General features: G+C 49.4%; 7 protein-coding genes across 7 annotated transcripts; 4 read left to right on the forward strand and 3 right to left on the reverse strand.

The window, feature by feature from the left end:
• Nucleotides 1-4,334: 4,334 nt before the first annotated feature.
• On the reverse strand, nt 4,335-5,087 carry DFJ58DRAFT_733024 (uncharacterized protein; the record flags this gene model as incomplete). Its single annotated transcript, XM_041386231.1, has 2 exons — nt 4,335-4,615; nt 4,844-5,087. The coding sequence occupies 2 exons, from the start codon at nt 5,085-5,087 to the stop codon at nt 4,335-4,337; spliced, it is 525 nt and encodes a 174-aa protein (XP_041238905.1).
• Nucleotides 5,088-5,250: 163 nt separating this feature from the next.
• On the reverse strand, nt 5,251-5,807 carry DFJ58DRAFT_95365 (uncharacterized protein). The gene is made up of 2 exons (XM_041395641.1): nt 5,689-5,807; nt 5,251-5,641 (listed from the first exon to the last, which is right to left on the reverse strand). The coding sequence occupies exons 1-2, from the start codon at nt 5,722-5,724 to the stop codon at nt 5,414-5,416; spliced, it is 264 nt and encodes an 87-aa protein (XP_041238906.1). The 5' UTR covers nt 5,725-5,807; the 3' UTR covers nt 5,251-5,413.
• Nucleotides 5,808-6,184: 377 nt separating this feature from the next.
• On the forward strand, nt 6,185-7,009 carry DFJ58DRAFT_811137 (uncharacterized protein). Its single transcript, XM_041391459.1, is given in 2 exon segments — nt 6,185-6,618; nt 6,638-7,009. The coding sequence occupies 2 exon segments, from the start codon at nt 6,304-6,306 to the stop codon at nt 6,956-6,958; spliced, it is 636 nt and encodes a 211-aa protein (XP_041238907.1). The 5' UTR covers nt 6,185-6,303; the 3' UTR covers nt 6,959-7,009.
• Nucleotides 7,010-8,639, forward strand: DFJ58DRAFT_907933 (uncharacterized protein). Its single transcript, XM_041395082.1, has 2 exons — nt 7,010-7,494; nt 7,544-8,639. The coding sequence occupies exons 1-2, from the start codon at nt 7,020-7,022 to the stop codon at nt 8,491-8,493; spliced, it is 1,425 nt and encodes a 474-aa protein (XP_041238908.1). The 5' UTR covers nt 7,010-7,019; the 3' UTR covers nt 8,494-8,639.
• DFJ58DRAFT_811144 (uncharacterized protein) lies at nt 8,640-11,109 on the reverse strand. The gene is given in 10 exon segments (XM_041391460.1): nt 8,640-8,954; nt 9,003-9,012; nt 9,032-9,382; nt 9,464-9,869; nt 9,928-10,436; nt 10,487-10,622; nt 10,672-10,700; nt 10,755-10,808; nt 10,865-10,920; nt 10,969-11,109. The coding sequence occupies 10 exon segments, from the start codon at nt 11,024-11,026 to the stop codon at nt 8,716-8,718; spliced, it is 1,848 nt and encodes a 615-aa protein (XP_041238909.1). The 5' UTR covers nt 11,027-11,109; the 3' UTR covers nt 8,640-8,715.
• A 76-nt stretch (nt 11,110-11,185) lies between these two features.
• Nucleotides 11,186-12,328, forward strand: DFJ58DRAFT_811146 (uncharacterized protein). The gene is made up of 4 exons (XM_041391461.1): nt 11,186-11,565; nt 11,622-11,806; nt 11,862-11,980; nt 12,080-12,328. Exons 1-4 carry the CDS (start codon nt 11,230-11,232, stop codon nt 12,133-12,135), a joined length of 696 nt encoding a protein of 231 aa, XP_041238910.1. The 5' UTR covers nt 11,186-11,229; the 3' UTR covers nt 12,136-12,328.
• A 418-nt stretch (nt 12,329-12,746) lies between these two features.
• DFJ58DRAFT_95486 (acyl-CoA N-acyltransferase) lies at nt 12,747-13,712 on the forward strand. The gene is made up of 2 exons (XM_041395643.1): nt 12,747-13,593; nt 13,646-13,712. Exon 1 carries the CDS (start codon nt 12,867-12,869, stop codon nt 13,497-13,499), a length of 633 nt encoding a protein of 210 aa, XP_041238911.1. The 5' UTR covers nt 12,747-12,866; the 3' UTR covers nt 13,500-13,593; nt 13,646-13,712.
• The last annotated feature ends 603 nt before the right edge of the window (nt 13,713-14,315 follow it).

Here is a 14,315-nt window from a genome sequence, read left to right on the forward strand (position 1 = left end):
GAGATGATTGCATACATTCGTGTGTTTGTGGTACCTCGTCATCACCACACCTTGCGAGAATTCCAGCACATTGCAGGCACTATCAATTGGCTATTCAATGTTTTTCCTCTGCTGAAACCAGGACTCGCTGCAGTTTATGCCAAGATGCGCAACAAGGTAAAACCACTTGCCCAAATCTATGTGAACGTCAATGTCGTCCGGGAATTGACATGGTTGACCAATCATATGGAAAATTTACCTGGCGTCCTTCTTCTTGACTCTCTGGATTGGAACCCAGAAACAACAGATGACGTGGTGACCATCTACACTGATGTGTCTCTCATTGGACTTGGATACTGGTTCCCAGACCTGAATTTCGGATTTCAATCTTGTTTACCCGGAGAGGCACCGACAGGGTCAATTTTCTTTTTCGAAGCACTAGCAGTGTGCAGTGCAATTCACGCACTTGCTGAGACAGAACCAATTCCTCGTCACATTGCCATCTTTACCGACAATACTAACACTGTCGACATTTTCAATTCTTTGCGAGCCTCTGCGCCATATAACAACATCCTTATGTCAGCGGTGAACGTCTTGATCGAGCTCAATGTTGATCTACGTGTATATCACGTCCCAGGGACAGAGAACTCTATCGCGGATGCTTTATCGTGATTCAATAACCATCTAGCACTTCGGCAAGTGCCTGATCTCATCATTGATGAATTTACACCCCCTTGGGATGTGTTGGGGGCTACCAAAAAATGACCAAGGTATCTCACCAGTCCTGCTGGTCTCGGCAGGTGTGGACTTTGGAGCATTTGCTCCACGAGCGCGCTATTGCGCTCAGTTTTACTCTGGCTAAATCAACATCAGCTTCTTACGACTCAGCACTCGCATCTTATATCGAATTCTGCAGACTGCATAACCTCGCCCTCACGCCAACTCCTGATACATTCTCCTTCTATGCCGTCTGGATGTCTGCATACATCCTCCCAACATCTGTTGACGTCTACCTCTCGGGAATCTGCAATAAACTCGAGGACGAATTTCCTGAGATCCGCGCAGTTCGCCGGTCTCATTTGTTACAGTGCACACTCACTGGCTGTAAGCGCCATTTCAGTCATCCTGTTAAAAGAAAACAACCTCTGTCTCGCAATGACCTACATGGTGCCTTCCTTCGTTATCATGAATCTTCAGATCATGATGATATACTTTTCCTTGCGCAACTCTATTTCGGATTCGAAACGCTTCAACGCCTTGGAGAACTAGTTTGGCCTGATCAGGTTAAACTGCAATCCTATGACCGTGTCCCTATGAGACACACCGTGTGCTTCGGCGATAACTCAGTATCTTATATGCTGCCTGTCATATCCCGTATTCCGGACCTACATCCGATGATGTTCCCATGCCTTCCGGACACCTTCTGGATGCACATCCGGACCTCCATACCCTTATCCATGACTCCATACCCTTATCCATGCCTTCAGTCCTCCAGTCCACTATCGGTTTGGATCCGTACACCTTCGTACATCCATATATCAATACCTTCGGACCTCCGCAGCTAAGCCTGCTTCATCCACCCTTAGTCCTATCAGATCCGAGCTCATTCCATCTCGGACTCTACCTTTCCTAGACTACCGGTCTATATCCATGATCCATATCCTAGTCTCGTATTCACCTAGATCTCCGGATCCGCTCATCCGATATCCAGACGCTTCATCCGATATCTCTAGACCTCCGGATCTGACCTATACTCATATCCGAAGCCCAAACCTTAAATCAGCGTCTATCTCCTTATGGTAATCCCCTTGACTCCGGACTTCAGTTATCTCTGTTTCCGTCTTGCTTATTGATCCTTGTACTCTGTTCATATCCGAGTTCATTTGCTTATGTTCCGTTCATACTTACTAATATGTTTCCACATGCTCGTACATAGCATTTGTGTTTAGCTTACCGATCCTCTCGGATCCCTTCCAGTATATAAAGATCTGTACCACTCCTGTAAAGTTTCCTTAGTTCGAATATCGCCTTAGACTTTGCTCTGTATCAACATAGACTTGCTCTCTCGCACATTAGACTTCACTCATTCTTGTCTCGGACTTTGGTCTATCTGAGTTCTGCCTTTCCATCAAGGCCTAGGGATGGATTCCCTAGGCTGGAAATCCGGACCTTCGGATTTGTCCCCTATGCCTCTGTTCTGAAGTCTAGGGATTGATTCCCTAAGACCAAAGTTTTGCCTTTCCGGCACTTCCTGTCTTTCCGAGACTTCTGTCTAAACTCTGTCTATCCGACTCTACCATAGTGTAGTCTACCTCTGTTTGTTTCTACTCCGGACCTTGTCCATAGTAGCCTTTCCCCTCCTGTCCTAATCCTGTCCACTCCTCCGGTCCTCGTAAACCTTCGGACCTTCGGATGTCGTAATCTTCAGATGTCGTAACCTTCAGATGTCGTAACCTTCGGACATCTTTACCTTCGGACCTCCGGACGTCCTGTCCTTCGGACCACTCCTCTTATCCTATCCTGCTTTGGACTCTGTCCCTTGCAGCCTATCCTCTATGTGTTTCTATCTAGGGAACTTACCTTGGGAAGTCTTACCTTCGGATCTGATACAGCGGATGAAACTCCTCCGGAAGTTTCTCGCACTCATCCGGAAGTCCCCTAGCACTCTACTAGAGTAGCCAGCCTCCGGAAGTCCTTCGGACTTCATTCTGAAATTAAGGGCACATACTCGGGTAAGGGGCACAGCGCACAAGCTGAGGCCAAGCCCTTCGGATCTGTCTACCCTTGAGCTACGGTTTTAACACTGCCTTTGTCTAAATCGGATAAGTTTGGACAAGGTAGCAAGGTTCTTGTTCGCAGGTCAAATTACAAGGATGATTGTCTCAATATTTTCAAGGGTTACCTCCGCTCTCGAGACGCCAGTTTCCCTCACTATCCAGAGCTATGGTTGCGTTCAAATGGACATGTTCCCACTCGCTCGTGGTTTATGGCACGCTTTCAATGGGTTTTTGCAAATCGGGGTTTCAGCGGACACTCTATGCGAGCGGGAGGTGCCACTGCTCTCGCACTTGACGGGGTGCCTCCAGCTCTCATACAAGCAGCTGGAAGATGGTCATCAGAAGAATTTCACAAATACATTCGCGTTCACCCTTTCATTCTACAAGGAATCATACACGATGCCACTGCTGCCGCACCTTGACTCCTCAGGCACTTAACAAACTGGACAACAATTATCATCTATCCCATCTTGACCCACGTACCGCGCGTCTTTCAATTTTTTCTTTTTATAGTCCTTTAGCGATCTAGACTCAAATTTTTGTACCTTTAGCCCCGACAAACCCGAGCTTTTCAGCTGGGTCGTCGGGCTTGCAAAATACATTTGTTTCTCCGCGGACACTCTCGAGCTTTAGTGCTGAGGGTGTCGCGCTCCTCCTACTTATGTTCTCGACGCAAGACTTGCAAAGTCGAAAGTTGGCCTGATTAAATCAGGATTTTTGTCTTTGAGATTTACTCTATGTAAGACAATACTGTCTAGTCTTGGGGGCCCCTGTGCCCCCCCCCCCCGCGCCTCTAGATTCATGAATGCCCCGATGTGAGGCGTGCCTCCATCGGTGACCCCGGACCCTCTAACCAGTAGTATCACGCAGTCTATGGCATCAGACATACTTGTACCTGATCAGTAGGTTTATTCCCACTCATTCGAAGCCAAGGCACTGATCAAATGTGACCATCTTCTGCTCCCTTGTTCCCTTGCTGTCCGATGCGCAGATCATTAGACAGTTACACAGTCCCTAAACCCTTGAAGAAAGTCAGCGCAATACGTTACAAGTTGGGTTATTGGCCTGCGGACAAGTAAGTTTTCTTCCTTAATCTTCCTCAGTTCGATTTGTATCGCGGGATGGGCTCAAACTGACCGTGTTGCTTTAGTGATACTGTATATGTGGACTGCGAAGGCACCCTACATGTATCACTGAAGATGACGAAATAGCACTTTCCGGGAATCCGGGATAGATACTTGTAGGCATCGAATCGCCCCAGAATGTTCCCATCTTTCCTATATCGAAGAGGTAGTGTTGGGTAATCCAATCACCCTTTTAAATCATATTTATTGTCTGCTTGGGGCACATGCAATGTACTACCGCATTCTGTATCGTTAATGACATCGGCATAATTAAAGACTACTGGCTCGCGCCCTATAAGAGTGTGCGAGCGGTTCTCGCGGATGGTTTTGAGCAGCCCTGGTAAGATGTGCGGACTACTTGAAATTCGAGGGTTTTGGGATTGGTGATTTTTACCGCTAGGTATCCGGTGTCGGGGCAGTTCATGGAGGAAAAGTTTTCTTCGTGTGAGCACTGTTAGGTTGGGTTAGACGTGTATAGGCGTTGAGGGGAGAAGGGACGTATGAGAATGAAAGGTAATGCTTCGATCCATCCTGCCATCGCCCATTCCCTCCGGATGACCTCGTCAGCCCGCTGATCGGTGATGGTTGTGCGGTTGTGCTGGTCTGGAGGAATGTTGAACCCGTAAGCGACTGCTGCGTCTTCCATTATGTCGACTTCGTGGAAGATGTCAGGACGAGTGCATGGGAGTGAAACGATTAGAGCGTCGGGGTCATTGGATGAGAGGGTAGGAGGGACTGGATTGTGGAGGGCGTTAAGGAAAGAGAGGTGCAAGAGTTAATGTACGATGGGTGTGCAGTCATGGTGCGAGGAGTGATATCAGAAGACGTGCGCGTCGAACCGTCAGGAAAGACAATCTTGCAAGGTTCGATCCTAGGAACAGATCCTCAGCTCCCGAATCAAATTACAAGCCCAAAACAAAACGACGCACATGAAAGGCTCAGCACAATACTCCGAAAACATACTCGCCACCATATTAATCACGATCTGCAACTTCGTATCATCCGTTGCAGTCGTATCAATGAACACATTCTTAGTCTCCAGCGTGATCTTACTATGCTCCGAGTTGATGATAGGTGGCATACTCAACACGTGGTCCTCTGCATCATAAATGATCGGGTAGACAACTGAATCTCGGATGATATGCAAGTACCGGGAGAGGTGTTTGTCCGATTCGTAGATCTGCATGAGCTCTGCAGTGGTGTGCATTGTTTCCCGACCGAGAGGCGCGAAAGTGATGTTGGTGGGTGTACGGGCTACATATCGGAATGGAGGGGTGGGGGTGTCGGTCGTGTGATCCGATAGCGACGAATGAGCCTAGAGATGGGTCTGGGTGGGGGTTTCCAATTGTGAGCCATGATCCGATAGCGCGTCTGGGATGCGGTGTGGTTTATTCAATTGGAGGGGGGGGGGGTGGTTCATTTGTTTATATGGACTGAATTTTCGACCACTTCGCCACAAACATGCAAGCCAGCGCGAGAGGCTGTCCTGCATTTCTCGCAATTTTCCTAGGTGTCAAGACCGATGCCTGATACTTAGATGAGCACGCTTTTGATCCCAGCTGAGATTATCTCGGATTCTCGGATGGTGGCAATTCGGCTTGATCGCGTTACCAGAGGTAGGCCAGGCCGCCAAGGGCGTAAGGGAGAGACGACGGCACCTGTTGAGCTTGATCCGCACACGTGTTCGACGCGAACACGTTGGTAATTTGACTCTGAGAGAATGGTACCGACTGATACGCCTTGTAGGCCTGGATGGTGGACCTGGTCGCGATGAGATCAGAGTGAGATTTGTATAGGATGGATCTGACCTTGACGTCATGTAATAACGTATAGAGATCCTCCATTTCGTCTCCCAACACGCCAGCACCCCCGGCACTGCGTAAACCATAGTCTCCATTAGCGCCACCTTAGGCTTGTATTATCAGAGGGTGGAATTTCGAGTGCGCGAGCTATGAGCTCGATCACCTACTAGAACTGCCTGGTGCATATAGTACGAGTCGACCTCATTGTCTATGGAGTTGAGGCTGGAAGTTCAAGTAAGAAAGCTGAGCGCGGACCTTTACCTGATTGGGGAGAGAAGGCTGCTGCAGCTACGAATTCGCCGTTGGCAAATATTGCAGTGGGACAATCCCTCTGCCAAGAAGTGCAACGTACTCGTATTCGTGTCATACTCATGTCAATCTAACCCATCGAAACCGATTTTAACATTACATAATACTGTAACCCCGCAAGTACCCCGCAGTAAATTGAAATTCCGACGGGTGCATCGTTGCGGGCCGAATAAAGAGCAGTCTAGGCCGAGGGGCCAGCCCGAATCATGCGAGTTTATAACTAGGGCACTTTCGACTTTTTCCCTTGCCGTCTCTAGTCTCGTGTCTTATCGTCTTGGGTTCTCGAGGATAACATCTAGACCATTCTATACTATGCTCTCGTCAGGGTACGTTGAGCAGCAGGCTTACGCCCAACAACAAGCGGCCATGGCTATGAATACACTACTACCCACACCACCCTCCTCACCACCACGCGTTGGATTACATCCTGTCGAATCGACAATTACGCTTCTCGAGAATTTAGTCGCGTTCTATCATCAGGAACGGATGTGGGTGTACCGTACACGCGCACAACTAGAGATGTCACTGCAAGAACGAGACGCTAGCGCAGCAGCAGCGACAGATGATGAAGAAGAGAGGGAGATGGAGGAGCCAAACTCTGCTGAAGAAAACATCAGAAACGACCAAGTGGATGAAAAGAAAGAAGGCGTTTGGATTGAAGTTGGAGGGAATTGCAACAACGAGAGGAATGCCTAGAGGTGGAATAGTGAAACAGCGTGCACCACCACCAATGTTACCGGCGTTTGCTCACAGCAACCAGACTGGAGGACAACCAATACTTGGATCGAGTGGAAGGGAGCCTGGAGTGGAGATCTTAGAGATGTTTGAGAGGATGATGCAAGCTAGGATGGAGAGCTGTGAGCGAGTTACCAGGATGGTTAGAAATGCCAGTGGAACTGGTTCACCAGGGTATTCACCGCCTAACGGCCCGGTTTACGGCCAAAGTAGTTTCTTTATAGATGCTTAGCTAACTGTGATCAACGTCTTTATTTATTTATTATTCATGTAATCCTCCTTCGTCTCATACCATGTCTAATCGTTATGCTCCACTCCCTAATCCACGCACAGACCCAGATTCAGCAGAACTCGAAGCTGCTTTCGACGACCAAGATGACGACGATGGTGATGACCTAGATGAATCAAGTCATCTGACTTTTCCAAATCCTTTGAATCCTTCAACTTACAATTTCGAGTCTCCGATTTGCGACTATGACCAACCTCCTCCTGGTTCTCCCCCACAACCATCTTCTCATGCTGTGCCCAATGAATTCGGAAATTCTAATGGCATAATACCTGTCTTTGCTGTAGATTCTTTACCTCCACCCCCAACAGGGTCATGGTGGAAGCGAACTGCAGCTACCGTCCTACCATCCCATTATGTCAACAGATGGGGTTTCACTGCTGAAGCTAGCTCTCGCAGAGCCATTGGAGGGGGCACCAGAAATGACGGTGTATTCAGTAACGTAGCTGCCAAACCATCGCAAGGCGTACGTGTACAGGAAGGTAACCATCATTCAATCTTTCATCAAAGAACGTATTGACTCTCTCGCAGGAGACAACGTATATCTTGTTCCAGAAGAATCTTCCAACACAGCTCCCCCCACTTATGCAGCAGCCCAAGCTGACGCTGCTCCTCCTTACCACACTCATTCAATCTTCCTTCCTTCTTCCATTCATGCATCCCTCACTCTTTCCCAAGGCTGTGTTGTCGTAGATGGCCTTCCCACAGGCACGCTTTTCTCCTTCCTCTGGAACGCCCTCATCAGTGTCACCTTCCAATTCATTGGTTTCGTTCTCACATGGGTCATGCACACAACCCACGCCGCTCGTTACGGCAGCAGGGCAGGTTTTGGTGTCACTTTAATCCAGTGGGGCTTTAGCCTCCGTGCGCGATTAGACGACGTAAACGGTACACCTCTAGGCTCAGACCCAGCCGATGCCTGGCCCACATTCACAAGCACCCAAGACGCCAACGAGTGGTTGGACGCCAACCTCGACCGCCTAAATAATACCACGTTCGCTTCTACCGACGATATATCTTCCTGGTCCAACTCTGGAGAAGGACTACAAGAAAACAATGGGTTCCTCACAAACACAGCAGCCAATGAATGGCTTTCCTTCTTCCTCATGACAGCCGGCTGGTTCCTCCTTCTCACAAGTGCTTTCGGTTTCTGGCGCGTCAAGCGCTGGGAACGCGGCATTATCTCTTCTTCTTCCAATTCTACCACGTCACAGCCAGGAGCAGATGAAGAGACAAGGAGACAATCACTCTTTGAGCGTCTCGGAGTGTTCCGCGTTCCTACACGAACAGGATCTTCGGGTGCAGACGGACTAGAACGGGTGCCTTCCCACGACGTTAGTGATGATGTGATTGGGAGAGATACAGCGTTAGAGATGCAATCGGTCGTTCCAACCGATCCAGACCGTGCACGGCGGATCAGAGATGCAATTGAGCGCGAGCGTAGGCTGTGTGAGGACTTGCGCGCTGCAGGCCTCTTGTAAAGTTCGCATCCTTTGCTTCGAGGACCGGATAGGCCGTGTATTCTGCTTTCTATCGACAGACGTGATATTTATCTTTCTAGGATTAAGACGATAATGGTCACAATTGTGCTTATAGTGATATTTATTGAAAGTCTGTCTGTTGGCGTCTTTTCGTCTTTGGAAATTAGATGTCATTTCAAGTACATCCTACATCCTACGCAATTTATTTCCGGTCATTGTCAACTACGATCGCTTTAGAAAGACTTCCATGTTGAATTCTAGCGCTGAGCAAGGGTACGTGATCTCGAATTTTTCGAGCACGGTGGGGTGTAGCACACCCAGCGTGCCGATCACAATGTCTCGGTCTTGATTGATGTGCAGGGTATTTCTGAGCTCATCAGCAAGCTCGCCTGTTTTGGGGGTCCTTGAGGGTGGCGGGCGGTAATAAATAGTCGCTGCGCGTCCAGGGAAGTACGCAGGATCTAAAACACATCAGTACCACGTCACACAAAACAAGAGCCAGAACATACCATCCCCCTCCTTAATATAGTACCCCCACATTCTTCCCATCCCCCTTCCCGATCCTCGGAACCTCCAACATCTTCATAGCCCTGTCCAACAACCCATGTACGACCTCAAAACCCGCACTCCTCGCACACCACACCGCACCCGCATGTCTCTCATTCCGCGCTTGCCTCTCTCGAGAGGTATCTTTGAACACGACGTCGCTGAGCTCGAAAACGCGCATTGGGAGAGCATGCGAGCGGTTCTCGCGGATGGTTTTGAGCAGCCCTGGCAAGAGGGATGTGCGGACTACTTGGAATTCGAGGGTTTTGGGGTTGGCGATTTTTACTGCTAGGGATCCGATATCGGGGCGGTTCATGAAGGAAAAGTTTTCTTCGTGTGAGCACTGTTGGGTTTTGTTAGGTATTTGTATTTTTTAGGTGCGCTGAGGTGGAGGAGGGGAGGGGAAGGAAGGGAAGGGACGTACGAGAATGAAAGGTAACGCTTCGACCCATCCTGCCATCGCCCACTCCTTCCGGATAACGTCTGTGAGCCTGCTGATCGGTAATGGCTGTGCGACTGTGCTGGTTTGGGGGAAGATATCTGGGAGGTTGTTGAACCCGTAAGCGACTGCTGCGTCTTCCATTATGTCGACCTCATGGAAGATGTCAGGACGCGTGCATGGAAGTGAAACGATTAGAGCGTCGGGGTCGTTGGGTGAGAGGGTGGGTGAGAGGCTCATGCGTGACAGGAGGGACTGGATTGTGGAAGGTTTTAGGGAAAGAGAGGTGCAGGAGTTAATATACGATGCGCGTGCGGTCACGGTGCGAGGAGTGATATCAGGAGATATGCGCGTCGAACCGTCAGGGAAGACGATCTTGCAAGGTTCGATCCTTGGAACAGATCCTCAGCTCCCGAATCAAACCACAAGCTCAAAACAAAACGACGCACGTGAAAGGCTCAGCACAGTACTCTGAAAACATACTCGCCACCATATTAATCACGATCTGCAACTTCGTATCATCCGTTGCAGTCGTATCAATGAACACATTCTTAGTCTCCAGCGTGATCTTACTATGCTCCGAGTTGATGATAGGTGGCATACTCAACACGTGGTCCTCTGCATCATAAATGATCGGGTAGACATCTGAATCTCGGATGATATGCAAGTACCGGGAGAGGTGTTTGTCCGATTCGTAGATCTGCATGAGCTCTGCAGCGGTGTGCACTGTTTCCCGACCGAGAGGCGCGAAAGCGATGTTGGTGGGTGTACGGGCTTCGTATCGGAATGGAGGGGTGAGGGTGTCGAGGTCGTGTGTTCCGATGGCGACGAGGCTTCGCCTGCGCCCGATGTTTTGGTGCAATTTGTCTTGGAGGTCGATGAAGGATGCGTAGCTTATGGGCGTGAATTTGATGTTGCGCAGCACTGCACATGCGAAGAAGGGACGGACGCGTTGGGTCTGGGAGTGGTGATGTTTGTTAGTGCGGACAATGTAAAGGGTACGGGTACCTCTTGGGAGACGGTAACGGTGATGAGATCTTTCTCACCGCCTGGGGGATATGCGAGTGTGTATTGCGGCGGATCTTGTTTTCCTAGAAAAGCACGTAAGGCGCGCGAGATACCTTCTAGACAGACCAGATCATATCTGCGTGCTAATTAGATGTGCATTGCGGTTGCGCCAACTAGCAGCACACCTGTTTGCGGGTACTTCGATTTTTAATTGCTAGAGCAAACTATCGGCATGAGTGTAATTGGTTTACTAGAAAGCAAGACGCACGGGACGTTCTGCGGGAAGTCCTTTCTTGATCGCAGCTTCTACCTCCGCTGTGGTCTTTTTATTCGTTCAGCGAATCATTCCGGCGTTAGAAAAAACAAAGAATGGCATACGTCTTCATCTAATTCTAGTCCATAGTCAAAGCACAACCGATCGAATTCCTCCGTGGCTGCGATGTGATCAGACTTATAGAAAACACAGTTGGAGGGGGACGTACTATACTGATGTCCGAGCCGCTCGAAAAGCTCGGCTTTGTCTACTGAGATAGTGGGCATGGCTGATTCTGGTTAGTAGAAGATATGAAGCCAGCAGGGTGTAGCTGGACTTCAGGATTACTTTGTAGATCACAGTTGCAGACTTGAAGAAATCAATTAATCACATCGAGTCAAGTGGTAGACCCCTGGATACTCCAATATGTTATGCCGGGGTCCCACCACTAACATCATGTTTCGCATGTGCGCTGACGAGTAGACTTAACATGTACACTCCAATACCCTTCGCGCTCTTAACGTTATCCCTGTTCTCCCAGCTGGTTACGTCCCAAACCAATGAATCCACCGAGTTACGTTTAATGCACCGTGTAGTGCATCCTGACCTTCCTGTGACACCATGGGCTGAGCTGGGAACTGTCTCCATCCCATCCTTCAAATCCATTTCACCCACTGGCTCGCACGCCCCATTGTCACTAGCAGAGTCATTACAGGATGACCTTGCAGAGTTCGCAGACGCAGTGAATCCTAATATGCAAGGCGCAATGTACCACGTCGCAATCGAGCTTCCAGAATCGGAGGGGTCAGTGTCGAGTATTAAAGCAGTCAGTCATGTTTTACTTTGATTTGTGAGTGAAGGACTGATATGTTCTCCACATAGTGTCTACTCCCTTCCTCCACATCCGCAAATATAGTTATCCATTTCTCCGCAACGGGAGAACCATTTGCGATCGACTATTCCGTGTCGCCAGTACCTCAAGATGGAATATGCCCTGTGACGAGCACGGGGAGCTACCCAGCACATAACGCGAGTATAGTGCTCAAGTCACCACGGATGGCACCTTTGTATGCATTCTCTCGCGTCCTTAAACTTGTCTGACTGACATGTTCGTGTCTGTAGACCTGAGCTGCGAATCCCACCTCCGCTCACGCCTGAAGGCGAGCCAGTAGTGCCTGTTCCTGAGAAAAGTTTCGTGCAGAAGTACTGGATATATATGGTTGTTGTTCTCGGGGCACTGCGTGAGTTTCATTGTTTTCTTTTGTGCTAGTCGAAGGACTGCACTCTCGACTCGCTTTTCCTTTGTTGCGAAGCATATACTGACTGTGATGTTTGGTCAGTGATTTCTGGGCCTGGCGAGGACTCCCCTAGCGGTGATGGGAAAGGAGGAAAGTAGAACCACATGCTAGGTACAAAATCAGAATCACTCGGAGCACTTTCAAACAGAATTGCTCTGCCACTATAAGACCGATCGTGAATGAGCAGCTACGAGAAATTATTTCTGAATAAGTTGTGACGGTGTTCGCGAGCAATATATCTTCGAGCAGCATCATGAATCATTTCTGATGAGGCTCGAGCAGGTCGAAAAAGTAGCATGACCACACGTAGGTACCTAATATGGATATGATGGTCCGTGCACTGTCATGAAATGTATATAAGGCTGCTGTTGAGAGTGTAACAACTCATACTTACCTTGATGGCATAAGCTCCTTCATGTACACGGGTTTGTGGGCTGTGGGGACCCTTCATAGCACGGCGACCTTGTCCATACAGAGGGTAACTATGGTTTGTATGAGCTCCGGCTCATGCACCGTCTCAATATTTTCCTGTCCTGCCACGGCCACTCTGGCTGGGCAGGCCTTCCTTTTTGCTCCACCACCCTCCTAACCCTAACCCTATTCTTATCCAAAATAAGATGTGTACCTTTGTTGTGGGTGGACTGTACGGGGTTAACGTTCATCCACACCTGAGGTACTGCTCTCAGTATAAGGCTCTCAGACATGTCACTTTATTTTTTCACTCGGCAATGTCGCAGGATCACGAGCTCGGTGATGTACCCATGTGCTCAGTAATATCACACGGTACGATTACGGCCGTGTCCCTTCGTTCTCTTCGTCTACCTTCACCATGGCCCCCATCATCCGACCAGCTACCAAGGCTGACCAGTCTGCTCTCTCCAACATTTGCCTGCTCACCGCAAACGCGGGCACATCATCCGAGCACTTACATTCCCTTCCTGCACTCCCAGGCCTTATCTACGCCCTCCCCTACCTCAACCTTGAATCAACATGGGGCTTCGTGCTTGACGACGACGGACAAGTCGTAGGGTACACCCTCGGCGCGTTCGACACCCGCAAATTCGAGGAGAGTGCAGAAGCCGACTGGTGGCCCCCGCTCAAAGCCCATTACGGCCCCCTACTGCATGACTCTGATGCAGCGCTCACGGCTGCTGATAGGACTTATATCAACACCATCATGAACTTCCCAAGAGCGAGCGATGCGATGATGGCGTTCGCGCCTGCGCATTTGCACATTGACATTCTGCCAAGCCATCAGCGGCAGGGATGGGGGCGGAAGTTGATCGCACGGGCGATAGAGAATTTGAAAGAAAATGCTGTAAAGAGCGTTTGGTTGGGCATGGATACGAGGAATACAGAGGCGGCGGCATTTTATGGCCGATTGGGTTTCAAGAGGTTTGAGGGTGCGGAGGATGGCATCATGGGTATCACGGTACAGGAATGGGAGAACCACGCTATTTAACGCTCAACTGTGAATACAGAACGGTTCTTGATTATACTGATACTGAGCACCCTTAGTGAGCATTTCAATTACGGAGTCAGACATTCGAGATGCGGTGAGCTGGATGCTATCAAGTCAAAGTGCTGGTGCTGATTGCGTCCCGTCAGTGATTGATCTAAGAAACAACCTTAGCACTAGTCCAAATTTGTGACCTAATCGCAAGTCATGGACTTGATCGTGATGAGTCCCCGTGCTTACTATAAACTCATTTGACAAGAGGTTTGGCCTGCAGGTCACCTTGGCGATTTATGCACGAAAATATTGCGATCGGCTCAATGTAGAATCTGACTGGACGGGATCGTAATTTCTGGTGACTCTACTGGTCTAAACTGAAATGACCAAGACACTGCTTCCTCTCGCTTGTTTCAGTCAAAGTCTATATCGCCCGTCCGCCTTCCTCTCCTACCACCCACTGAACCATACCCCTTCTTCGTCATCCCCCTCAGTGACGCTATCAGATTTCTTGCAGTTCTTGCCTCGAAAGCTGGACTTTCGTCGTCTATCCGAGCAGGTCATGTCATATAACCCGTATCCCGATGGAGACTCAGGCCGTTACCTACAACGGCCCTCCACAAATACCCTCCAGCGACGTCAAGTACAAAGGCAGTCGCTAAATTCTTCTTTCGAACAGCAGCAACAAGCGCGACCCTCTGACAGTACTGGTCGAATTTCACGTATTCCCAGGCCCCCTTCGTTCAACCCGAGTCCGCGCTTTGTTGAGCATACTTTTCCCGAGTCCCAAATCCCTGAGCCCCAAATCCCTGAACCTACAAGACC

This window comes from Suillus subalutaceus, assembly GCF_016647625.1.
Source record: "Suillus subalutaceus strain FC151 chromosome Unknown DFJ58scaffold_138, whole genome shotgun sequence".
In the NCBI taxonomy this organism is placed as follows: Eukaryota; Fungi; Basidiomycota; class Agaricomycetes; order Boletales; family Suillaceae; genus Suillus; species Suillus subalutaceus.

Coding starts and splice junctions, on each gene's coding strand:
- DFJ58DRAFT_95365 (XM_041395641.1), bottom strand. CDS start 5,724: ATGGAGGATCTCTATACGTTATTACATGACGTCAAG. Junction 5,642..5,688: donor CGTTATTACATGACGTCAAG/GTCAGATCCATC, acceptor CATCGCGACCAG/GTCCACCATCCAGGCCTACA.
- DFJ58DRAFT_811137 (XM_041391459.1), top strand. CDS start 6,304: ATGCTCTCGTCAGGGTACGTTGAGCAGCAGGCTTACGCCCAACAACAA.
- DFJ58DRAFT_907933 (XM_041395082.1), top strand. CDS start 7,020: ATGTCTAATCGTTATGCTCCACTCCCTAATCCACGCACAGACCCAGAT. Junction 7,495..7,543: donor AGGCGTACGTGTACAGGAAG/GTAACCATCATT, acceptor ACTCTCTCGCAG/GAGACAACGTATATCTTGTT.
- DFJ58DRAFT_811144 (XM_041391460.1), bottom strand. CDS start 11,026: ATGCCCACTATCTCAGTAGACAAAGCCGAGCTTTTCGAGCGGCTCGGA. Junction 10,701..10,754: donor GACTTCCCGCAGAACGTCCC/GTGCGTCTTGCT, acceptor AGTTTGCTCTAG/CAATTAAAAATCGAAGTACC. Junction 10,437..10,486: donor CCGTTACCGTCTCCCAAGAG/GTACCCGTACCC, acceptor CACCACTCCCAG/ACCCAACGCGTCCGTCCCTT.
- DFJ58DRAFT_811146 (XM_041391461.1), top strand. CDS start 11,230: ATGTACACTCCAATACCCTTCGCGCTCTTAACGTTATCCCTGTTCTCC. Junction 11,566..11,621: donor CAGTGTCGAGTATTAAAGCA/GTCAGTCATGTT, acceptor TTCTCCACATAG/TGTCTACTCCCTTCCTCCAC. Junction 11,807..11,861: donor TCACCACGGATGGCACCTTT/GTATGCATTCTC, acceptor TCGTGTCTGTAG/ACCTGAGCTGCGAATCCCAC.
- DFJ58DRAFT_95486 (XM_041395643.1), top strand. CDS start 12,867: ATGGCCCCCATCATCCGACCAGCTACCAAGGCTGACCAGTCTGCTCTC.